Source organism: Dunckerocampus dactyliophorus, chromosome 6 (genome assembly GCF_027744805.1).
Source record: "Dunckerocampus dactyliophorus isolate RoL2022-P2 chromosome 6, RoL_Ddac_1.1, whole genome shotgun sequence".
NCBI lineage: Eukaryota > Metazoa > Chordata > Actinopteri > Syngnathiformes > Syngnathidae > Dunckerocampus > Dunckerocampus dactyliophorus.
The window spans coordinates 342557-368928 of NC_072824.1; the positions used below are offsets into that span (position 1 = coordinate 342557).

At 45.1% G+C, this 26372-nt stretch overlaps 1 protein-coding gene across 7 annotated transcripts; it reads right to left on the reverse strand.

The window, feature by feature from the left end:
- Positions 1-1811: 1811 nt before the first annotated feature.
- Positions 1812-26066, reverse strand: LOC129183307 (zinc finger protein OZF-like). 7 transcript variants are annotated; one of them, XM_054780405.1, is made up of 5 exons: positions 25917-26066; positions 24071-24134; positions 9675-10418; positions 4120-4182; positions 1812-2412 (listed from the first exon to the last, which is right to left on the reverse strand). In XM_054780405.1, the coding sequence occupies exons 1-5, from the start codon at positions 25965-25967 to the stop codon at positions 2345-2347; spliced, it is 990 nt and encodes a 329-aa protein (XP_054636380.1). In that variant the 5' UTR covers positions 25968-26066; the 3' UTR covers positions 1812-2344. The 7 variants fall into 7 exon arrangements, with proteins under 7 accessions (XP_054636380.1, XP_054636378.1, XP_054636379.1 ...); XM_054780403.1 differs by having other exon boundaries at positions 1812-2432; XM_054780404.1 differs by having other exon boundaries at positions 4120-4212.
- Between the last annotated feature and the right edge of the window lie 306 nt (positions 26067-26372).

Genomic DNA, 26372 nt, shown 5'->3' on the forward strand with positions numbered 1-26372 from the left:
AAAACACTGGATTAGAATGAAAACAATGCAGATGTGGTGATGTCCTGGGTCGGCTTCAGACGGTGGCTTGTCTGGCAGCGCTCGGACATCGCTACAGCGCGCTTCTCCTTCTAAACATTCCAGGCATTCACATGTTCTCACATTCCTCTCTTGTTGAAACCCTCTCAAAGTTCACATTTTGTTAGCAGCGATGCTCGGTGCATGTGGCTGTGAATCTTAAACAAATGGGTCCTCCCGTCGTACCTCATCACTGCAAAGGATGAGAACAACAGCAAGCTAATATACATCAGCAGAAAAAACAGAGGACTAAATCATGTAAAACATGTGAAAATTGTATTTTAAACAAAAAAAAGTGAAATAATAAAACCATAAAAATGAACGATTAATTACGATAACTTTTACACTCGTCACATTTGGCTGAGCGCCACCGATCACTGGTGGAAGTTAGCTACGAATGCTCCAAGCTAGTAGTACAAATGAAAGTCAGGTGTATCTGTGACGATACGTTGGAAGATAAAGTGTTCCCCCAAAAATGAAGCATTTTTTTGGTGTGTAGATGCAAAAAAGATCCAAAAACACTACAGGTAAGGAAATGGCGGCCAAATCTTCAGCTGAGTGCTAATTCTACTTGGTGAATTTCACTTATTGTGGGCTATTTTGGGAACCTATCCTCCACCATCATCTATATGACAGGAGCACTCTTACCACCTGCAAAAATGTCATTGATTGAAGTCTGGCAATAATACTAATACTAATAGTAATACTACTACTACTACTAATAGTAATAATAATAATAGTAATAATAATAATAGTAATAGTAACAATAGTAATAATAATAATAATAATAATACATGTTTGACATGATTACATTGGTTTACAGTTGGAGACCAGTTGGAACACGTCAAGAATGTACATTTTGCACTGATGGATCCTAAGGAGGTTCTAAGTAGAGCTTCAAAATGCCAAAATAACAAGAAATGGGAGTGAGACAAAAAGTAAAAAAAAAAAAGTGTCCCATTTTGTGGGCCATCCCTTTAAACAGGTAGCATCCCTTTTGGAATATTACCTATGGAATATTTGAGTTTTGCCCAATGAATAAGGATAATAAACCAAAACCAATGGGAGAAAGTGCACGACAAAGTAAATGCTAAGCTAATGTTTGTTGTAACAATCCCATCCACCAAACATTTGACCTTCAAAGTCAGCTTATTGTAGAAGACTACGGGTGTCCAAACTTCTCCCCGAAAAATCAAAGGTGTCACGAGACATTCGGTTCATGGCGGGGGACAGCTTCCCAAAATGGCCCGCAATAAGTGAAATCCGTGAAGTAGCCGTGCAATGATTGTATATGTTTTAAGGCTGTAAAAGCCTTTCTCAGACAGGCAATAACATCTTCTCACATTTCGCTCTTGTTGAAACACCCAAAAAAGTTCAAACCTTTAAAAACGTGGAAATGATCTTTCAAAGGTGCACTTATGATAGATGAAAACTTCTCATCTAAACTTCTGTATCGTTTGCAGAAGCTCACACCAACAAACACTTCAAGAAGCATTCATCATAACTTGGAAGTTCATTTTAGCTTTTTCTAGCTACATGATGCATTTTTGCTCTAATAATGATTTGGTGGGAGGGTGAACACGTGGCCTTTTTGCCATTTCTTTGGATGCTTTTGTCATGAAGAAGCAACGTCTGTAAAGGCTGCAGGAGACGGACCGGCGATTGCAACTTTACTCGGTTTTAGTCTGTGCCCCCCCCCCCGGACGCTGCTCCCACCTGAATAGGACAAAAGGAAGCATAAAATGAGAGTCAGGATCAGTGAATAGGAGCCCTGGCTAACTGGCAAGGTGTGCTAAGCCACAGGATTCCAATGATTCATTTGTTTGGTACATAACATCATTTCACTCTTTTGGACCATCCTGTGTGTTCCCTGTCCGTGATACGCATCACCTTTGCTTTTTTACTCATGTACTTGTTCTTCCCAATACACGTTGGGGATCTGTTGTTTCTATTTATTTATTCTTCTTACATTCATGACAACACGGTCTCAAAAAATATTGTTTATTGGCAGAAATGTAGTCTGTTCATCAAGAATTAGGAATTGTAATCTTCATGCGTGTTCAAATCTAATGAAATCCAAAAGTCCCATTTGTTAGTTCTTTGATCAAACGCTACCTGGCGAGGTTCCAATGTATTCTCTTTCCTGCGTTCATGTTGGAACGTTGCAACTTCATTCAGGTAACTTTACAACTATTACCTTGAAAGTTACAACTTCATTCTCCTACTTTTATCTTGGAACATTGCAACTTTGACTTCAGCCCGCTCGGCCGCGAGGCCAAACGCCTTCTCAGACATCCTGAAGAGTCCAGTTGCCAGGTAAGTCGCTGATGGAGGGGGCGCCACTTTGGGAAGGGCCTGGTGATGAGAAGGTTGTCCTGTGAATAAAGTCATAGGGTTGAAATATGAAAGAACCATGTTGAGGGCCATGATACATTTGTCTCATGTTTGGTGCTCATCAACAGGCTACAGTGCAGGGGTGGCCTTTTATTGGCACATGATCACAGTGTCATGTATGAACATTCATGTGAGTGCTAACAGCGCCATCGCCATCATGGAGGTGCTGAGTCTCATCCCAGAAGCTCGGCACTCCGACGCAACAGACGCTGTAGCAGCGTGGCCTTTCCAAAGAAACACGATTCCCTTTTATGACCATGTGTCACGTCCAGGTTCAATGTCACCTTTGTTTTTGTCTGGGCTCAGGGGCAGATCATGCTTCAAAATAAAAGCATGGAGACACATGACGTGCGTCTGCAGGCTAGTGCTGGTGGATGTGGCCTTTTCAATGTGTGCTGACCGAAAACGACCCACATCACCGCAAAGTAGATACACAGTCCTAGAGCTGCACTTCCAAAGACATACCGGACTCAGCCATCCACCTGGAAACATTTGCTGCTTACCGGGGAGACCGTGACCTTCAACTGTCACTGGATGGGTTTGCAGCTGAGTGTGAAGCGGGGCTACACACGTGCACTAAATGTGAGCGTAAGTTCTTCCATTGAATAATACTAATCATACTGAGGGGATCAGCCCCCATCACAGTATTAATCCTAATGAATAGGTTCCTGCATGTGTGTACAGAGCAGACGTCTTCAATGACAAATGGAGCAAGGTTGGTTGATGCATTTTCATCAAGATGGGGCATCCCCACACCACCATCACAATGTCATGAGTGTAATATCTCATAGCCCCACAGTAATTCATTGCACTGTTAAATATGCACATAAAATGGCCCCCGCTCCGAATGCCGCAGCACATGTTGGAATTCATGTTTCCAGCAGCGCTCATGCAGCTGCAGAACATTGTACAAGCTTTACGGTGACTACTCTAAAGTATATCCCTACCTTTGTCTTGTTCACCGCTTCAAATAGTACCTGGGGAAATATATGCCCCCTCACAGTGGCAGCTTTGGAGGAATGGAACACCACTAGAAAGGACATCCTCAAGATGAAACACTCTTAATGCAAAACATCATCAAGAAACGTAGCTATTTGTTCACATGATGACTTTGGTCACATCAGGATGTTGATGGGGCCTTGACTAGCTGCATGATCAAGGCTCTTTTATGGCTTCCACAGGCCTCCACACACATATAGGCTGTGATATGAGCCAATGACAACACAATTGAGCACAAAAATGAAACTATTTATTATTAAGGGATAAAAAATATCTAAACCTATATTTTGACATCGTGGAAAAAAAAGCTCTCCTCCTATTCTGTGTGGAAGTGGTACGTGTTTGGCTTGAGTGGCAGAAGGTGAGAATTCCACATCTGTACAGTGAAAAAGAGCTGAGCTGTGGCCGTCGCTGTGGGTGTGTGGTCAATGTCATGCGAAGGTGAAGCTTCCAACAACCCTCAACACGACTAGAGAAACCCTTTGACATCATACATTACATCATTTGTTTTTGTTTTTTTTAATTAAGCCGGGTTTAACTAAAGCCGGTTTTAGTTAAGACGGGCTTGACCAAGTAAAAACAAGTTCAGCCTGTTCCAGCTCACATCCTACCTGTGGAGCATACCCACTAACAGCATGGACCATCACACCTTCAACAACATGAATGTACCTTTGGCATCTCTGTGTGGAGTTTGCGTGTTCTCCCTGTGGGTTCTCCAGGTACTCCGCTTTCCTGAGGATGGAAGAAAATAGAAAGTGTGCGCTGCAAAATAAGAGAAAAATAAACACCTCACAAACTGCCGACAACTTGCTAAACTCTAATTTTATTCTATATTTTAAAAAAGTTATCTAACGAGAAATGTTAGGAGGAAAAATAAGATCATTTCAGTAGCATAAAGTTGAAATAGTCTGAGTGTTCCTAATGATATGGCCACTGGCTTTTTCAGCCGGACAACGCTGCACTTCACAAAGGACTTGTTCCTGACTCTTTTGGACCATCCTGTGTGTTCCACTTGTACTTTCATTTGCATTGGCTTTCCATGTCCATGATCATTCAAACAAATAAGAGATATCATCACGCTTTTTACATTTTACTGGCAGCTGCCTTATTGATGAAGATCACAAAGATTGGATCAGTTAGACTGGTTTTTCATTATTTTTATTGTCGTTTTTCTTCCTGATCAGACGAAGTGTGAAAAGAAGAAGGGATGTTGTAAAAGTAAGTGTCACATGACTGCAGGTGGATGAAATGCAGAGCCCTAATAATAAGGCTCATTTCACCACGCTCGTGTACGTCACGTTACAGCATCATCTCAAGTACTTCACAACGAACGCTCTTTTTCCTCTTCCACGTGCTTCCAGGTGCTATTCCTTGGAGTCCCCATCCTTCCTTCCTGACATGCCTCCCCCCAACAAAATCAAACGTCCTCGTTTCATATGCACGGTAAAACAGGTAGTAAATTCTTGTTCTGTTCAAGAACGTATAAATACGTCTTTGGTACTCAAAGAGTTATGTATGGATCCATGTCAAGCTACAAAAACCACAAAAACGTGTTCATTCCACAACAGGAGATATGTGATGTTACACATACCGCTATAAAAAATATTTTACAGGAATACAATTCCATCCATCCATCTTTTATGCCGCTTCTCCGCAGTGCTGAATGCAATCATAAGAAAGTGAATCCCTTTCAGTCCCACAATGGGGACAACCACTTTCATAAAAAGGAATAAGTCATGTTAAATGTTCATTTATCCATTTCTTTCATCGTTTATATACGCATTTTGCATTGGATTCTGCAGGTAAGACTAGAATTGGCCATTTTCAGCCTTTGCTCCACTGCAGAGAGGGGGGGCCTGGTAAATGGCTTCTTCATGATGGCGGGTATTGTTCTGAGCCCTTGTGAGCCCACATCGTACAAAAACCCCAAAGCGATATAGTGAGGAAGTGATAATTGAACCTCAATATTGGGAGGTCCGACTGTATTTGTGAAAAAACCGAAGCCAAATTTTGCAAAAACTTCTGACAAAAACCACATCAATCCAATCCAATCCACTGTATTTATATGATGGACTATATAAGCATCAGATGAATACTTGCTTGTGTATGGTACCAGGAAGCATCAGATGCTACGACCACACGTTTATGGAGGTTGCAGTGCACATAGTGAGTCCACACAGAGAAAAAGGGAAATTCACACAGAAAGATCTGAGCAGTGATTCCAAGGACGAGGAGGAGAGTCTGGCCCGCAGTGAGCGTAGCCGCGAAATTCAAAATGCGATTGTGGCGAGGGACGAATGTAGTGTAAATTGAAATAACCTCGATCATCTAGCACGTCAGGGAAGACTACTAATACGGACGATGCAGGAATGCAGGGGGTTTCAAATTTTGACTTTATTCTTTAAAATTACTGCTGATTTTTCCATTTTTGCTGTTGGTGTTTTGGAGGGCGGAGAATTCTTGCCTCTGTTTTTAGTGATCCCTTTGTTTAGTTTTTTTTTTTCCCAAATCCACTCCAGCGTGCACATCAAGCGGAACAGGTTCCTCACATAGCTCGGCCTGATTAAAGAAAGTTGAAGTACTTGAAGTACAATACGTTTTTAAAAAGAGAAATATGAGGGAAAATAACACCATTGTAGTAGCATGAAGTTGAATTATGAAGCTGTTCAGCTGCTGTCTTTGTGGAACTCCTTATTTGGATCCGCTTCAAAAATGCATTGCATCACAGTGAGAGGTGTGTCTGTTATTATGTGCCAAACAGCCCCGGACACACCTCCCTATTTTACTGTTAGTATGATGTTCAGTTCATTTAGAGTTTTGGAAAAATTGCTTGGAGGAGTCTACTTGATTCTAATTTGGCTGATGATATACAGTCAGTTGGGAAACTTTGCTTGTAGGACTGTACACGGTGCTTTTGAGAAAGCCTACAGTGAACAAGGCTGACAGATGATTTCCCTGTTTGCCATCACTGGATGTTTACATGAATCACAAACATATACAAATATAGTGCTAGTGAGCATAAGCACTCATGAAGCCAATGAAGTGACTACAATGTCATGGACACATAAGCACGTGGCCTACTGCAATGTGCTATAAAGCTACAAGCTGCAGTCGGCAGCCTGGAGGGCCTTAAAAGGGGACAAAAATTGAAGAAACATTTTAGATGGTTTAACTTAGTAAATGGAAATCTATGACCCTTCCGTGAATCCTCACCTTACCGTGGTGGAGAGGTTTGTGTGCCCGAGTGATCCTAGGAGCTATGTTGTCTGGGGCTATATGCCCCTGGTAGGGTCTCCCAAAGCAAACAGGTCCTAGGTGACGGGCCAGACCAACAGTGATTCAGAAGACCCTTATGAAGAAACACATGAGGAGAGACCGCACCTCGCCCGGACGTGGGATACCGGGGTCTCATCCTGTAGCCAGGCCTGGTGGTCGGGCTCTCACCCGTGGGGCCCGGCCGGGCTCAGCCCGAAGAAGCCACACCGGATCTCCCCCCGTAGACCCACCACCTGCGGGGGCAAGCATAAGGGTCCGGTGCATTGCACTTTGGGTGGCGGTCAAGGGCGGGCGCCTGGGTGACCTGGTCTTCGACGGCCGAATCTGGTTCTTGGGACATTGAATGTCACTTCTCTGGCGGGGAAGGATCCCAAGCTTGTGAGAGAGGTTGAGACATTCCAACTAGATATAGTCGGACTCACCTCGACCCACAGTTTGGGTTCTGGATCCAAACTCCTCGAGAGGGGCTGGACCTTGTTCTACTCTGGAGTTGCTGCTGGGGAGAGGCGGCGAGCTGGTGTGGGCTTATTAATAGCCCCCCAGCTCGGTGCCTCTGTGTTGGAGTCATCCCCGGTTAACGACAGGGTCAATTCCCTACGCCTTCAGGTTGGGGAAAGGGTCCTGACTGTCAATTGTGCGTACGCACCGAACGGCAGTTTAGTGTACCCAGCCTTCTTAGAGTCCATCAGAGGGGTGCTGGAGAGCACCCCAACTGGTGACTCCGTCGTTTTGCTGTGTGACGTACTGTGTGACGTGGAGGGGCGTGATTGGGAGGAACGGCCTCCCCGATCTGAACCCGTGCGGTGTGATGTTGTTGGATTTCTGTGCGAACCACAGTTTGTCCATCACAAACACCATGTTCCAACATAAGGATGTCCATAAGTGCACATGGCACCAGGACAACCTAGGCCGCAGGTCTATGATCGACTTTGTAGTCGTATCATCAGACCTGGCGGTAAGCCCCGAACCCGATGGTGGACACCAGAGATCGGGGCTGCATACTGTATGTTTGTGATGTTTAATATTGGGTAAAGTCAACCACAGACCTCCACACTATATTTGGGTTCAATCACCTTCATTGGTAATCCACTCAAATCCCACTGATTGCAATTCCAGTGCTCAAACTTGTTCAAATCCACAGAATCCAGCAAACAGGGCCGCCCCTGACCAACCGGGGCCCTCAGCGAAATGTTATTTGGCATTCAAAAAAATGGAAAAAATGTGTCCAGTGTAGACAGAGCCAGAGATTTCTATGTGATGAGTGGCAGTTAGGTGTTTTATTTCAACAACAGACCCACCTTCCAGTGAAGCACCAGTTTCCTCGCATTTTGCCCCCCCCCCCCCGTGCTCTCTCCTGATTGGTGATGTCTGTCAGACGGCATGCTGAAAGCTCACCTTCTGTACCTCCACAAGAGCCTGCCTGCACGTGCACCCCTCTGATTGGTCAGATGTCGCGGGGTGGCAATCATTGTGCAGTTAGTCTCTTTTCTCTCCTCCGTCGTGCCTCACGGTGCAAATGAGTGCCCCCGTTGGAAGATCAAATCAAAGTTTATTTGTAGAGCATTACAACACCCCAATGGTGGCCAAGGTGCTTCACAAGAGTAAAAACAGGTTCTAGCAAATGAGAACACAAAATCAAATCAACAGTGCAAAAAAGGAACAAAAGCAAAAAATACTATCTTGCTGTCACTCAAATCCTTCAAAGGCCTACTGACATTGCGCATGCGCTCTGCACTCCACACCCACTTCACTTCAATGAGTGAATGATGAATAGATCAAGTCACGAAAAGGAACCAATCACTACTTTCCAGTCATGGAACAGGAAGTGACTTCATCAGTTTCAGCATTGAGTGATGACAGCATCCAGTCAAATAAAACACCTTTACCTACAAATGAAACCACTGCAGTCACCATGTCTTTCTTTTACACCTTCATAAAAACCACATGGATTTATTGAACAGAGACACATGCGAAGAATATTACAACACAGTGACTGCATGGAAGTCAGGCGAGTCAAACAGTAGACCGTCAGTGACTCTGCATGTGTCTTTTCAAATTGGACTTCAAAGAAAATGCGTCACCGCAATTTGCACAACTAAACCGTTTTTCTTCTGTGTGCGTCCTCATGTGTGATTTCACCTGTGCCTTAAATGCGAAGCCTTTACCGCAGTCTGAGCAACTGAAAGGTTTTCCTCCTGTGTGTGTTCTCATGTGTACTTGCATGTGTGTCTTTTGAGTGAAGCCTTTACCGCAGTCTGAGCAACTAAAAGCTTTTTCTCCTGTGTGTGTTCTCATGTGTAATTGCATGTGTGTCTTTCGAGTGAACAGTTTACCGCAGTCTGAGCAACTAAAAGGTTTTTCTCCTGTGTGTGTTCTCATGTGTACTTGCATGTGTGTCTTTTGAGTGAAGCCTTTACCGCAGTCTGAGCAACTAAAAGCTTTTTCTCCTGTGTGTGTTCTCATGTGTGATTGCATGCTTGTCTTTCGAGTGAAGAGTTTACCGCAGCCTGAGCAACTAAAAGGTTTTTCTCCTGTGTGTGTTCTCATGTGTACTTGCATGTTTGTCTTTTGAGTGAAGCCTTTACCGCAGTCCGAGCAACTAAAAGGTTTTCCTCCTGTGTGTGTTCTCATGTGTACTTGCATGTTTGTCTTTCGAGTGAAGAGTTTACCGCAGTGTGAGCAACTGAAAGGTTTTCCTCCTGTGTGTGTTCTCATGTGTAATTGCATGTGTGTCTTTCGAGCGAAGCGTTTACCGCAGTCTGAGCAAATAAAAGGTTTTTCTCCTGTGTGTGTTCTCATGTGTAATTGCATGCTTGTCTTTCGAGTGAAGAGTTTACCGCAGTCTGAGCAACTGAAAGGTTTTTCTCCTGTGTGTGTTCTCATGTGTTGAGCCAAATGACTCTTACAAGAAAATCTTTTATGACAAACTGAGCAGTTCAAACGTTTACCTGTTGTCTTTTTAGAGCTTTTAGAGTGTTTGTTGCCGGTGCCAGTCATCATATCACCTTCACTGTCTGTATCGCTGCTCAGAGATTCTCGGTTGTATTCGCTGTCTTCACCTTCAGGAGAGTGTGACGTTGTGTCGTCACTATCGGACAGTGGAGCTAAGAGGTTGTCTGCTTGTGATCCTCCACAGTGGTCTCCATCAGCTTCTGTTGTCATGTGTTGCAGTGAGCTGCTGCATGAAGGCTCCGCCTCGCTCATCTCCTCACTTGGACTATGATGAAGCTGTGAGAGCTCAGGTGGTTTGTCTTCATGGTCACCAGTCAGTGGCAACCTGGCGAGATCAGCCTCCTCTGGCCCTGGAAGATGCTCTCCCTCCTGAGTGATCGAGAGTTCTCCCTCTTCCTCTTTAACATCGGGGGGCTGTGGCTCCTCCTCTTCCTCTTTAATGTGGGGGTGCTCCGGCTCCATTTCTTCCTCTTTAATAAGAGGGGGCTGTGGCTTCTCCGCCTCTTCCTCTTTAATGTGGGGGTGCTCCAGCTCAGTTTCTTCCTCTTTAATAAGAGGGGGGTGTGGCTTCTCCCCCTCTTCCTCTTTAATGTGGGGCTCCATTTCTTCCTCTTTAATAAGAGGGGGCTGTGGCTCCTCCTCCTCTTTAATAGGATGTGTCTCCTCCTGCTCCCAAGTGGAGCTCCCACCCTGTGGCTGAGGGCGACGGTCTCCTTGACGACCAGTCAGCTGCTGGATGTCTGCAGGACACAAAGAGGAATTATTGTGGAAGCTGTTTGTGCACTGTAATAAAAAAAGCTGTACACACGTCGTGGGAGCGAGCACGCTCCGCTAGAACCTAAACTCTTAGACGCCCGTACTATTTTATAAGGCACTGTACTTCTTGATAATGAAGCAATACTTTTTGACGGCTTGATCACATCTACTCTTCAGTGGTGTGGTTATGGTTCCCTAGTCTCATTTGTAAGGCGGTAACAGTCATTTGTCATTGGTTAGAAAATACATACATAAATAGGGGAGCAACTATTTTACAGCGTGCCATAAAAACATTGTCAATTTCTAACCTGCTCCTCTCCCTGGATTTCTGGATAGGTATGCCTGAATCAAATCCTTCAACAAAAAGTCCAGGCTTTCATATACTGTGCACTTTGGGTGTTCCACAGTTACTGATAGTAGTGTCATTCCATGATCATCAAGTACTGTGCCTTAGAAGACAGTACAATGTCTCAAAGTTTAGCTTTTAGCGGAGCGTGCGCTCTCCCACGCTTTCTCATCAGGCTACAACAGGGGTGCAATTCCCTTCCGGGTGGTGTCATTTTAATTTGGTTTGCTTTTTGTTCACGTGTTTTGCACTTCTTGGCCGCCGTAGGTATTGGGTAAGCACCATTTCACAACGCCCAACGACCGGCAGCTCAAGTGTGTGCCACAAAAGTTGTGCAGTGATGGCTGACACAATGAAATGATGCTTTGGAGAGAACAAGCGTTAGACCTGAGAATAGACCATCACTTTACAACAACAACATCTATTCCATTGGAATTTGGGCTAAATGTAGGCCAACTGACGGCCACCTGTAAGAGGGTGTACTGTTGCAGCTTTTCTGTTCAAGCAACACCCAGTCAACAAATGAACATTGTAAGAATGTTATTGGAACCTTCTGACCATGTTCCCCAAATGTTAGTTTGGAATGTTTGCAGAACGTTCACGTGCGAAGGGATACAGCGGGAGACAAACATAACACAGCAATGTTTGAGGTGTGTTTTTTTCGAGAAGGCGTGTTTGTGATGCAATTGGATTCCTCTTTTGAATGCATATTGTTTTGAGAAGCCAAATTCATGACTTTAGTGTCCCCGGCGACTAAGTGGAACTATGTTCCTAGTCACGGAAATCCCACCAGAGCTGGACTCACGGAACGTAGTGGGGGGGGCGGGGGTGGGGTAAACTATGTAGTACACTGTTGATGGGGATGCCAAAAAATCCCAACTATCTCTACAAGTGCAGTTTTCCTTTAACGAGGGACCCAGAGGAACATTTTACTGCTCAAAACTGCTCTTCTACAGCTTCTTCTTGTGTGTCTTCACAGAAGACACATTTGACATTCTCATCTCAGCCTCAGTTTAGTTTCTGTTTTGTCTAAAAATGTTTCTCCTAGGACTTCCGGTAAGATGGTGGCGAGAGCAGACGTGTAGTCGTCGACTCTCCCTGGCCTGGCATCATTCCACCCACCAAAAAGACTTACTTCGATGGCAACAAGATCGATATGGGTGGGGGAAACAAAAGAAGAACCAGGAAAGCAAACTGGGAGCAGAACCGAACCCGTACAGCATCCGGGAAACACACCGAAAGTGGAGCTAGCGAACACGAGGATAACACGGGAAGAATGGATGAGTAGAACCACAATGAGGCTGTGCGAGCTGGGCTGGCCATTATCAGCAAAGATATAAAATACGATCCGATACGATACACACACGCTAAAACAGGAGATGAAGGAAGAAATCGGCGCACTACAGCAGGACATCGAGCGCAAGCTCACAGCTATCCGAAAAGAGCTACATGAACAGAAGGTAACTTTGGCCAGGGCCTTGGAACGCATAGCGGAGCTTGAAGAGTGGAAGACGGGCGCCGGGGAGGCCATGATAGAAATGTTTGAGCAAGCGAGTCAGATGCAAGAAAAGCTGACTGTCCGAGAGGGAAGATCCAGGAGGAACAACATCCGTATCTTCGGCGTCCTGGAAAACGTGGAAGAGGGCCCAGTGGGCAGATTGATTGAACAGAGCTACAGCTACCCGAGGACCTCCAGCTGCATATCCAACGAGCCCACCGAGCCCTCACACAAAAACCCAACCCGGATGCCGCACCTAGATCCATTAGTCAACTTGCAGTCACGTTGCAGATGAAAGAAGTCATTTTGAAGACGGTGTGGAAGAGGAAGGTGCACATGGGAAACAAGCACTTCTTTTTTTAATCACGACTATCCAGCCGTGAAAAAAGGAAGTTGTCCAAAAACCAAAAGCCCATATGAGCATTAAAAAGGCGCTGAAGGAGACAGGAATTGGGTTCCAGACACCATCGACTAGAATCCAAATCCACTGGAGTGATGGAATGAAGACATACGCTTTTTTTATTTATCATTTATCATTTATCCAGTTGGACATATCTAGCTCTTTTATAGAGGTTCCACAATGGGAACCAATTTAAGTCTAGAGAGGAGCCCTCTTAGACATGAGGATTTCTCCTCGCTGATGAATGATGTTATGTTATGGACGGTGGAAGATTTTATGAATTGAGGAAAATGATGTTCAGAACATCAAGAGTGGAATGTGAAAGGGTGATGGGTTTGTGTTGTTCTGAACATTCATTTCCCAGGATACGAATGTGAGAAAGGGTTTGTGTTGTTCTGAACATTCATTTCCCACTGTATCTTGTTATTCTTATCTGCTGACCTTGCCGACCAGGTGCTTGTTATGTACTGAGGAAGACAGGACACTCATATAACCAAACTAGGTTGCCTGGCGCCTGTTTTGTTAAAAACAGTAACTCTGTGTGCGAATGCCTGAGTTTCGGGGCCGGCCACCCCGTTCTCACGCTCGCACGAACAGACTGGCATAAAGAGGGGAGAGCGAAAACACCTAGACGGAGTCTGCTGCGGGTTGTGATCGAACGCCCAGCCGATTGATGCGAACTCTTCCACGGGTGTTGGCTCTCCACCCTGTTGGCGTAGGTAAGTGGCTTTTTCGCTGCAATCATATATCTTGTGTGTTGATGCTTAAATAAATACGCCCTTGTTTAGGCTAAAATACCTTGATGTGTCTGTGTCATTCTGTGTGCCGACTGAACACGATCCTCTAAAAATATTCTAAAACATTTTTGGCGTTGTCGGCAGGATCACGTTCAGCTGCATGCAGAATGGCTTTGTGCTGTATAAGAAAAGTGAAAAATACAGATGTCCTCACCATGGAGAAAGTGTTGTCAGGGTGGGTAGCCCCTGACGAGGTGAAAGGGATAGGCGCCGTCTTACGACAACGCGGGGGACGCCCTGGGCCGTGGGCTGGCGATATCCCTGTAGCAAGCGCGGAGGTGCTGTTACGAATGTTGAACAAGGTTGAATATAACGAGGAGGCCCCCTTGAGGGGAACACAGGAGAGTTTGTGGATCTGTGCAGAGGCATGGAAGGAGCGTAATCTAGCGGTAGCGAAGGCCAACGCTCAGACGGCGCAACAGACCAAGCAGCTGCAGGATAACGAAAAAGAGTTAAGGCGAATGCAGTGCATAATGAATAAGACCGTTATGTGCCTGTCGCAATTGATTCGTGCCGCCCGAAATCGTTCATCCCGTAAAGTTGATGCGAAGCAAGTTCGCTCCTTTGTGGCCGGGATGAGTGAAGATTGGGATCCCGAGGGGTGGGATGGGGACATATGGGGAGATGACCCAGACGAGAGGCTGGGACCTCTCCCCGATCCGCCCCCGGTTCGAAGTATTCATCCATCATTAAAGCAATTTAAAAAAATGCAACCTGTTACACGACGACATCAGGTGCAAGGCATAGCAGATATGAGGCAGATGGTGGACGCACAGGGGCAGCCTGTGATAGGAGCAAACGGGCGGCCTGTGATGGAGCCTGTGCTTGAGATGCAGGAACAACGGTTGATTAAGGAGGACTTTACACAAGATGAGGTGACTCTGATTTTGTCGAGATATAAACAAAGACCAGGAGAGGCGTTGGACACGTGGCTGCTGCGTCTGGCTGACGATGGGGCCGATGCTATAGCTGTGGATTCGGGAGATTGTGTCAAGTTTTCTGGAATGTCGTCCGACCCGTCGGTCAATACAGAATACAGGATAGTGGGACGGCTGATAGGGGATGGAGAAAGTTTGCCACTGTGTTTATTGTATGCTATGGCCGCCCATGAAGTGTACCCCACGCCTGGGGACTGGCCGCTGTTGACTGGTACCTGGCATACCTTGCGGGATGCAGCGCAGCGGATGGTGCGGCTATGTTTGAGGGAGTCAGTGTCACGGGATTCAGACCCTTTTATTAATGACAAGGAAGTGTCTAAGCGGGTTCGGGACGCTATCATACGTGATTCCCCACCGCAATATAGATCCGCGGTGTTAACAGTGTTGCTAGGAGCACAAGACTTGACGTGTGCTGCTGTGCGAATGAGGTTGATGGAGTTAGCAGGACTTGGGGATTGGGGCATGACGGCTTCTGAGCAGAGTAAGCTCCCCCAAACCCGAGAAGAGCGTAAGCCTTTTGTGAAGAAGAGTGGTAGCGGAGCTACCAGGACTGAGATGTGGAAGGCTTTGATTAAAGCGGGAGTACCAGCAGAGGAAATAGATGGCATCCCAACGAATGCGTTAATGGAGAAGTGTAGGCAGAAGGGCATACAAGTGAGGTGTAATATGGCTCCTAGGGTGGATCTGGGTGTGGCAGACTTGGTCACTATGCTGAAGGAAGTGGTCAGGCCACCTCCTACGGCGCCACCCCGTTCAAGAGTGGAGGATCAGTCTGATGATGATTCCTCAGATTCGGGAGAGGAAGAAAGGTATGTTGCTGCCGTGTGCAGAAAGCAGACCAAGAAGCAGAGGAAGAAGGAGAAAAAAAGATAGGCGAAGGCGTGACAGGGATGAAGAATAGGGGGATGGTCAAGCCCTGGTAGTCCAAAATGCGGTGAACTGGTCTACCAGTGATATTAGGCCTCATGTGCAAGTGCAGATATATTGGGACAAGTCTGTGCAAACTGTAACCGCGTTAGTGGACACGGGGTCGGAGGCCTCATTGATTTGTGGGAATCCAGCTAAAATGAAAGGTGCTGAGGTTCCACTGATTGGATTGGGGGGGCAGGCAATCATCGGGAAAAGTGTTTGCCTACCTTTAAAGATTGGAGCCATGCCCATCCGGAAATACAATGTTGTTGTTACTCCTATACAGGAGTGGATTATTGGCATGGACATCCTGGCAGGAATGACTCTGTATTTGTCACAGGGAAAATTCCAGTTTGGAGTATCACCCCAAATTAGGGCAATACTGGTGGGAAGGGCAAAAATGGAACCCTTCCCAATACCGCTGGCCACTGAAGTGGTACATCAAAAGCAGTACCGGCTTCTGGGAGGACATAAAGAAATTTCCAATACGATACAGGAATATCTGGACGCAGGGGTGTTAAAACCCATCACGACTCAATGGAACAATCCGTTGTGGCCGGTGAGAAAGTCCGATGGGACATGGCGTATGACTGTAGATTATCGAAACTTGAACAGATTAACCCCTGCCTTGACATCAGCGGTGCCTGATGCCGTGACAATCATCGAGCGGGTGCAGCATCAACCCGGAACATGGTATGGGGTTATTGATCTCGCAAATGCCTTTTTTACCATTCCTATACCAGAGGATAGGATGGAGCAGTTTGCCTTCCAGTGGGAAGGTCGGCAGTACACGTTCACAAGGCTGCCTCAAGGGTATTTGCACAGTCCCACGATATGTCATCGTATTGTGGCAGAACACTTGGCTCAAATGAAAGTGCCTGATGAAGTGGGCATCTGGCACTACATTGATGACATAATGCTTCAGGGAGCTAGTCAGGAACAGGTTAAGAGTGTGCTTGACCAGCTGATTGCCCACATAAAGACATTTGGATGGGAAATCAATCCAGCAAAGGTGCAGGGACCTTCGCAGACGGTGAAATTTTTGGGCATCCTGTGGAATAAAGGGGAAAGGAAAATGACACAAAAAGCTAAGGATAAGAGCATTAATTTTCCTACCCCACATTCCAAGAAGGATGCGCAAAAATACATTGGATTGTTTGGATTCTGGAGGAATCACATTTCTCATCTGGGTCAGATACTGCAGCCGCTGTATCAGTGTACTCGGAAAAAGGAGGAATTCGTGTGGGGAGATTCCCAACAACAAGCATTTGACATGGCTAAAGAAGCTATTCAGCAGGTTGTCTCGCTAGCCAAAATGCAATCAGGGCCGGTAGAGCTACAAGTATCAGCTATCAATCAGTACGCGAACTGGAGTTTGTGGCAGAAACAAAATCGAGTCAGAAGACCTCTAGGGTTCTGGTCTCGGAAGCTGCCAGATGCAGGAATAAGATACACTCCTTTTGAGAAGCAGCTGTTGGCTTGTTATTGGGCCCTACTAGAAACTGAGGCTCAGACCATCGGACATGAGGTGTGCATGAGGACTCATATACCGATTTTGTCTTGGGTTATGATTAACCCAACCACACATCGTGTGGGGGTGGCCCAGGAAGCCAGTATCATAAAGTGGAAATGGTACGTGGCTGAGCGAGCTAAGCCAGGAGAAAAAGGATTGTCTTTGTTACATGAGCAGGTTGCTGACGTACCGGAGGAGGACGAAATTCAGTTTGAGGTGATGCCGTTAGCGGAGTCACCAGTACGTTTGGGTGTGAGGTGGGATGACTTGATGGAAGCAGATAAGGAGAGGGCATGGTTTACTGATGGCTCATGCCGATACCTAGGAGGGAAGCGAAGGTGGAAGGCCGGGGCCTTTAATCCTCAATTGAGTCAATCCTTAGAGGAGCTAGGGGAGGGGAAAAGCAGTCAGTGGGCAGAGTTAAAAGCAGTCCACATGGTAATTATGCAGAGTGGACCGCAAGGAGTACACCTGTATTCTGATTCGTGGTCGGTGACTCAAGGATTGCTGGCGTGGATGCCCACGTGGCATTCCACTGGTTGGAAAATTCACAACAAGGAAGTCTGGGGAAAAGAGTTGTGGGCTGACATTTGGGAAAAGGCTTTGGAAGTGCCCATTACTGTTGTGCATGTTGATGCTCACACCACGAGGGATGACGCAGAAGCTTTGTATAACAATGCAGCAGATCAGTTAGCAAAAATCATGGTTGTAGAACGACAATCTTCAGTGGGGCTAGCTCGTTGGGCACACGAGAAATCAGGACACTGGGGGTGGCAAGGGACTACCCAGTGGGCGCGAGACAGAGGAATAGATCTGAAAGTTGATGATGTTAAGACTGCCATTGCTGAGTGTGAAACGTGCCAACATCAGAGGAAAGGTGTTCCTCAACATATGCAGGGCCACATCCAAAGGGGAAAACAGGCAGGGCAGATATGGCAGATAGACTACATAGGGCCGTTACCTATGTCAAAGGGATGTCGATATGTGTGTACGGCGGTAGACACATTTTCGGGAGTGTTGGTAGTGCACCCGTGCAAAAATGCTAATCAAAAGTCCACCCTGAAATGTTTGGCTCTAATCCAGAGGTACTATGGCATGCCAGTCCAGATCCAGACGGATAATGGTACCCATTTTACAGGTAAACAGGTAAAGGACTGGGCGAAACATCACCATGTAGAGTGGATATATCACATTCCATACCATCCACAAGCGGCAGGCTTAGTGGAACGTATGAACGGAATTCTGAAGGAAGCATTGCGTAAATTGTCCTCAGATAGGACACTAAACACCTGGAACGACAACCTTAGGGTAGCTGTAGATCAGCTGAATAACAGACCAGTCGGGTCAGGGGTCACTCCTTTAATTAGAATGATTTCAGGGGAAGGGGTCAGGCATACTAACCAAGCAATCAAGATGTGGAAGGTGAAACCAGAGGCGGAGCTGCCAATTCGAGCGACCCCAGGGTCAGCTGGGCTAGATCTCCGCCTCCTGAAAACAGAGACCATACTACCAGATAAGGTCATGGTGATACCCACGGGGTTAGGATTACAGTGTCCGGAGGGAACTTATGGGCACATACTGCCACGTAGTGGGTTGTCTCTCAAAGGGTTAACTATCCAAGCAGGAGTGATTGATTCGGATTACCAAGGCGAATTGTCGGTAGTGTGTCGATTGTTTGCGGAACAACCCCTAGTCCTGGAAAAGGGAAGCAAAATTGCACAATTAGTGATCAAACCTTGTGAGATGGGAAAAGTGCAGGAGACCTCTAAACCTATTGTTATGACATCTCGAGGGGAGGGGGGCTCCGGTTCAACTGATCAAATAGGTGCAAAGATGTGGGTGAAGCAAACACATGGTCCACCCCGTCCAGCCGAGATTATTGCACAAGGAAATGACGCTACGGTGAGCGTCATTTACCGAGGAGAAGAGAAATGGGTCAATGTACCCGTGTCAAAATGTTACTTAAGGGAAGATTAGAAAGTGTAGGATGCTATGTCCAACTGTGCTTCTTTGTGCAGGTAAATGATCAACTGGAAACGCTTTACTGGAGCACCAAGGAGGGCTCGACATCGACAAGATGGCTGGGGACCGCGGACCTGGTGGTGCCGGCTCTTTGGTCACGCGCCTCCTTGCTCTTGGCGTCATGGTGGTCCACTCTTGGGGAACAACCCAAGGCACGACCCGGACTCAGTGGACGCCAGCGGGGACGACCCTGAACATCGTGTGGAAACGCTCGATGGAGGAACGAGTGCAGGACCACGTGAGCTGTCCGGCAGGTCAAGCATGTCTGATGGCCAACATCACCAGTGACTGTAACATCTACGTCTGTTACACATGCCTGGCACAAACTATTCACGTCCGAATGGCCCAAGCTACTCAGAGGACTGTGGTGTCATGGACAATCAAGTTTCCAAATCTCCCAACATGTCATCGACGACGTCGAGAGTGGTATGACACGCTGCTTGGAGGGACTGGAACGGTGTTGGGGGTGTCCAACACCATCGACGGGGAGGTCACGCGTACAGTGCTGTCGACCACTGGACAGTATACATCACGGGCGTTACACCAAGTTGAGGAGTGGTTACCTAACGGGATAGGTACACAATTGAGTAATGTCAATTTATGGACGCATCAGTACAATTGGCAATTGACTATGTTTAACGAAACTTATCGCTCCTTAATAAATCTGACCCAAATTGCCAATTGGACTGCTTGTAATATGCAAATGTTACATGCACACATTCAGAAGGAAAGGTTTATAACTGGAGTTTATACAGGGAATTATCATCAGTGGAGAAATACTTGGAATATTAGTCAAAAACTATGGCTCCAACTATTTCCGGAACAAACTGTTTGCAATAGCACCCAATGCAAAGGTTATTGGTATCAATACAATGTAACTCAAGTGAAAACTGTATGCCAATATAAAGTACTTCCGGTAATATCAATACATGGATATCATTATCTGCATGTGAGTGGAGAGTGGTTTGAAGCCGCAACAAATACGACTTATGACACTGATTTATGTGATAAAACTGATCAAGGGATGGTATGTACTTTACAGATGGGTCACGCTAATCCATGTTTGAGTGATAGTCAGGTAACATTATGTGATTGGAATGTTGAGACACCACGAGACATGCTATGGCAGGTAGGGCCACAATACCTATGCGTAGCTACCATGAGACAACACCCACAGTTACCTTCAGCTCCATTCGTTGGCTGTCTTAATGATGTACACCTGTGGCATTGGAATAATCAAACGTATTATCTCACCAATTACTCCCAGGAGTCCAGATTGTCAGCGGTGCAGTGGGAGGTTTTGCGCCACCCCTGGACTGTGTCTCTGGACCGGTTCAAATGCGCATTGGACCGGTCCACAGAATTGAAGGATCTGATACAAAGACATAGGTACAATGTCACGCGGTTGTGGGTGTCCACATTAATAGCCGGGGATGAAGTGAAACATGTAGCGAGGCTAGTGCAGCAGAGTTCCGCCCATCATTGGTGGGATATTTTATCTGGAATGTCTGTAACTGCCAGGAAAACCATACTGCCACCCTTGTTTATTTTGGCAGGATGCTTAATTATATTAACCTTATGTAACGTATTCACTTGCTTGTATGTTAGACGAGTTAAAAGACAGCTTGAGAGAATAATTTTTAATCAGTGGTAGTATTATGCGAATTGCTGTGTGTGAAAGCGATGCCCCTTTTGGGCTTACCAAAATTGAGGTAATTGTGGAAAGCGGGGGACCGGATATTTGTGTTTGGAATTTTCATGTTGCGGGGAATATGATGTGGGGTGAATTTGTCTGTGACACACGGGCGGATTTACTTGAGAGGGTGCAACACGATCTGGTTAATTGGAATAATTGGGAGGGGAACATGATGAATGATGTTATGTTATGGACGGTGGAAGATTTTATGAATTGAGGAAAATGATGTTCAGAACATCAAGAGTGGAATGTGAAAGGGTGATGGGTTTGTGTTGTTCTGAACATTCATTTCCCAGGATACGAATGTGAGAAAGGGTTTGTGTTGTTCTGAACATTCATTTCCCACTGTATCTTGTTATTGTTATCTGCTGACCTTGCCGACCAGGTGCTTGTTATGTACTGAGGAAGACAGGACACTCATATAACCAAACTAGGTTGCATGGCGCCTGTTTTGTTAAAAACAGTAACTCTGTGTGCGAATGCCTGAGTTTCGGGGCCGGCCACCCCGTTCTCACGCTCGCACGAACAGACTGGCATAAAGAGGGGAGAGCGAAAACACCTAGACGGAGTCTGCTGCGGGTTGTGATCGAACGCTCAGCCGATTGATGCGAACTCTTCCACGGGTGTTGGCTCTCCACCCTGTTGGCGTAGGTAAGAGGCTTTTTCGCTGCAATCATATATCTTGTGTGTTGATGCTTAAATAAATACGCCCTTGTTTAGGCTAAAATACCTTGATGTGTCTGTGTCATTCTGTGTGCCGACTGAACACGATCCTCTAAAAATATTCTAAAACATACACACTACTCAGCGGTACACAAAGTGCACTCAGGAATGGACTATTTCTTCATGAAGATGGAGGACTACTATAGCGTGAAGGAATGTCAGATGTATCTGATCACAAGCCAGTTCATCTGTTCATACATCTTAACAACAGGAAAAGGAAAACAATATGGAGACTTAACTTGGGAATATAAAACAAAGATCAGACAAAGGCTCAAGTAGAAACAGATAAAAAGATACATGGAGGAGAACGACAACGGAGAGGTAGACCAACAATACTCTGGGACGCCATGAAGGCGGTTATCAGAGGGAAATTAATAGCTGAAACAGCACATGCAAAACAGCTTCATGCTAAAGCGTATGGAGTAAACAGTGAGAAATGAAGGGAATTGGAACAGGACTATCAGAGGACACAAGATCCCAAGATATATCAAGAAATGAAAGAGTCCAGGAGTATAATTCATCATATATTACTGGATGAAAGAGAAAAAAGGACCAACTTCTCTAAGCAGGCTATTACCAAGTAGGCCCAAAAGCCACAAAATGATTGGCAAAACGTATACGAAAACAAGAAATCAAAAACAACATGAATAAAATGAAAGAGCCACTCTGAAGACATACTAACCACTCCAGAAGACATTGACAAACTTTTCCAAGAGTACTATCACACAACCTACATCAGCAAAAGGAGAGGAAATGAAGGGTTTTCTGGAGGGGCTACACCTCCCCTCAATAGGGACCAGACAGAATGATAGACTTACGGCCCAAATGACAACAAAGGAGGTGAAAGAGGCAATAAACGCCCTCAAAAATCCTAAGTCACCGGGAAGTGATGTGTTTCCAGCAGAGTGGTATAAGATGTTTCTAGAAGAGCCAACTCCGGTCTTCCTCTCCTCCTTCAATGGGACCCTCCACACCAATAAAATACCTCCCTCATGGGCTGAGGCCATAATGACAGTAATACCAAAACACTGCGCATCGTTTGCATCATAAAAACGCCTCCTCCAAAAAAATCAGAGCTCACAAATGGCCTCCCGCTGCATCCCTGTGCATTGTCACCTGTCCATTCCATCCTGTGTATGTGATGAAGACGCTCACGTCTTCTTCTGCTGTTGAACACACGCAAAACACGATGGCCACGGCGCTCCGCCACGGAAGAAGATGCAAGCGTTCTTGTGTGGAAGAATGGACAGGCGACGGTGTGCAGGGAAACGGCGGGAGGCCATTTGTGAGCTCTGATTTTTTCAAGTAGGCACTTTTGTGATGCAAATGTGTTCCTCTTCTGAACGCATGCTGTTTTGAGAAGCCAAACTCCTTACTTGTGTAACCCAGCCACCACCCACGACTAACTACGTTCTTCATCACCAAAACCCCACCAGAACTGGACTGAGGAGACCAAGTGGGGGGTAAGTCGCTGCTGATGTACTACACTGCTGATGGGGATGTCATACAACTTCATGGCAAAAATTCAATATTATCCCTTCAACAAAAATTCAGGCCACAATTTTGCCTCGGTTTGCGTACATTCCCCAGTTAGCGTCCAATATGTCTTTAAAAACATAAAAGTGATGTTGAAATGAGCAAATAAAACTTATTCTTAGCTGGATTTACTCATATTGGGACATTTTGAGTCTCATAACAAGCTTGTGATTCTCCAAAGTAGTATTTTTACCCTCAGAAGTAGTATTTTATTTCTACCTTCATTCCTCCCAGGAAAAGGTTCCCTCTAAAAACAAGTTTAAAAGAACTTCATGCAAGATATTTTTGCTTTTAATAAGTACAAAATCTGCCAATGGAAGAAGTCAAAATTGTCTTAGTCGGATATTTAGAAATAAGACATTATATTTAAGCTTTAAAACATAAAGTTGATCTTAAAATGAGCCAAGAAAACTCATTCTTATCTATATTTACTAGTATTGTCAAGTTTTGTGTCTCACAGCAATTTTGTGATGCTCAAAGCAGTATTTTACCCTCAGAAGCATTTTTTAACCTTCCTTCCTTCCTTCCTTCCTTGTCACGCTCTTCATCCATCCATCCATTTTCTATACCGCTTCTCATTACGGTCGCGGGGGTATTCTGGAGCCTATCCCAGCTGACTTTGGGCGACAGGTGGGGTACACCCTGGACTGGTGTCCAGCCAATGGCAGGGCACATATAGACAAACACTCACATTCATACCTATGGACAATTTAGAGTCTCCAATGAAGCTAACATGCATGTTTTGGAATGTGGGAGGAAACTGGAGTACCCGGAGAAAACACCCTCTTCACTTTAAATATATTTAATGCATATTTTCATAGTTAGGGCATAAAAAAATGAAATAAGACCCCTAGTCACCTTTACAGCCCTATTATTCATTGTTTACAGCACATTGTGTAACTCTTATGCCACAGGGACTTGAGAAGACTGCTATCTAGCAAGCTACAGAGCTAACCAGTTAGCCTCAAATGTATTTTTTCTCAACTTACGAAACCCAAAAATGACCACTTCCACACAGAATGGGAGGATAACTTTTTTCAGTCTATCATGTGGGACATGCCATGACTTCATGCTTTGCTAAGGTCATGTAATGTAAGATAATGGCTCATCAATGTTTAGTGTCATTACTGCCACCTAGTGACCAGAATACTACATATGGCTTGTATTTCAATACGTTTGACTAATAATAGACCACAGTCTACCACCAGACAGCCATCATTGATTCAATTGCAAGGGACGACTGTATAGACATGTTTACCCAGGCCTGGTGATGTGAAGTCTGCTGATCTGCAGTCATTTGCATAGCTGGGACTGCATGATGTCTAAAAGAAAGGATACACAGCACATCATGAATAATGACATTGAACATGAACGGTGGAAAACAACAATATTTAAGATGACAAATGCATCCCATTCCTTGCTTGCTCGGGCTGCCACTAAAATAAGAAGCATCCAAGTTGTTATGAATGAGCAACATACAGCACGTGTACGGAGCTCCATATAGTTCCTCCCCACCAGAGGTGCTGATCTTTAATTCAAACATGAACCCATTTACGTCTGAGGCCCATTCTTAAACACTTTCTAAATCCTGCCCGAACTTTATTTTAGTGTGGAAAAACTCACTTTCAATGAAATTTCAAGCAGAACAAAAGGTAATCAACCGAACAAAGTTTATTTGCATCGTATTTATCGGTTTTTTTATGTTTCTCTTGGAGATGAATAAAAGTAAGAGCTACTTACCTTACTGCTGCATTAGGCTACATTACACACAGCCATTAGCTCAATGCAGCTAGCTTTCTTGGTTCACCATTACAAATAAACAAACTGCTTTACGGTGGTGCTTGTTACAACAATGCTTGTGTAACTATTACAACCGCTAATAAATATAACTAAATTATTTTCGTTTTAATTTGCGAATCTCGCCAGCAAGTAGCTATTGTTAGCAAGCATGCTAGCGATAAAACCTCCTTCATAAACGTCAATAATACACAAAGTTAACATTTCATGAACGACGACAGCAAGGTGATGGTATCTGAATGGGATCATAAGTTCTATTACATAAACACTTCACTTACCAGTTCGTCTCACACAGTGAAGGACTCTGCCTTTCTGTTCACTTGCCCGCCACTATATTTGAAATCAAGTCCCGTCGGATACGTCGTCTGACTCGTGAGCTAAGGGAACACTAAAATAGCACATCCTACATCGGAATGTATTAATTCTTATTTTTCGTTTTTTCTTCTTCTTTCACCGACAAAGGGAAAGTGCGTTTTCGAAAAGAATTTAAATCATCCGACTCACCGCAAGTCCGTGAATGCATCCAGACTGCGTTCTGACTGCTGATTGGATGAGTAAGGAAAGGGGAGGTAGGCTCGTGTATGCGGTGAGAAAAAAGGTGACCGAGTTTGGAGTTGAGTGTGAAGCAAGTTACTGCACAGTAAAATAAAAGTATAGATGTTCGAGGGCAGAGTAATATGTTTTATAACAAGAAGCGCGCTGTCGCTATGTGTTGGGAGCCCGTAACACGCTAATCGCCGAGGTGGTGACTCCGGGAGAGGCGGATAGTGTTCTGCGGGAGCTGACGGTGTCACCCCGCCTGTGACTGCTGTGAGGCGGGGCACAACAATACGTTTCACTTTTACGTCTACAAATACCAGCCCCTACGTTTGTCGCCAGTCGCTTTTGGGAAAATAAATCACCAGGAGGGTTTGGAAAGTCGCCAGATTTAGCGAGAAAATGGCTAAGTTGGCAACACTGGGCTGCACGTGAGATCGTAAGGACCCCTCCTTACGAAGCCGTTCACAGATGGAGAATATGTGAAAAAAACGCTCATAAAAATATCAGCGTCTATTGTTGAAATTAGAAAACAAAGAAGAAATGATTGAGAAAATGAATGTCTTCCCCTGCAAAGACAGTCAAGGACAGGCTCAATAGAATGGTTGTTGGTGGCAATTTACTTTTACTAAAAGATGGCTAGCATGTCTCGCTAGCATCTAACAAGTTAAGCTACCCTAACAATCTTCATCATTTACTAAGACGACTTTATCAACAAGCTTCATCATTCACCGACAGTAAGAACACTATTCCGAGAAAGTGACACTTACCGGAGCCAAATCCATCTCAGCAGGGCCAGTTTTGGGCCTGTGTCGGTACATTTTCGTTGTTTTCCTCTAGCTGGTACATCGATCACCATTCGAAAGGACCCTGCGTGTGATAGTCTCGTTTTGTGCCTCTTCTTCTTCTTCTTCTTCTTCTTCTTCTTCTTCTTCTTCTGCTTCTTCTTCTGCTTCTTCCTGGCGGATTGCAACCATGACTTTAAAGGTGCATACCGCCACCTACTGTACCAGAGTATGTAACATGGGCCATATATCTTATTTTATACTAATTCAGATAACGAGGAAACTACTTATACTAACAATAATATTAATAATAATACTATAGTAATATATTCTAATAATGAACTACATTCTATTATACCATCCTGTGTCCTTCAAATATTCTATCACCGCCCTCTGTATATGTGTAACCCCCTCCCCACCTGTTCCTAAAATGCCCTCAAT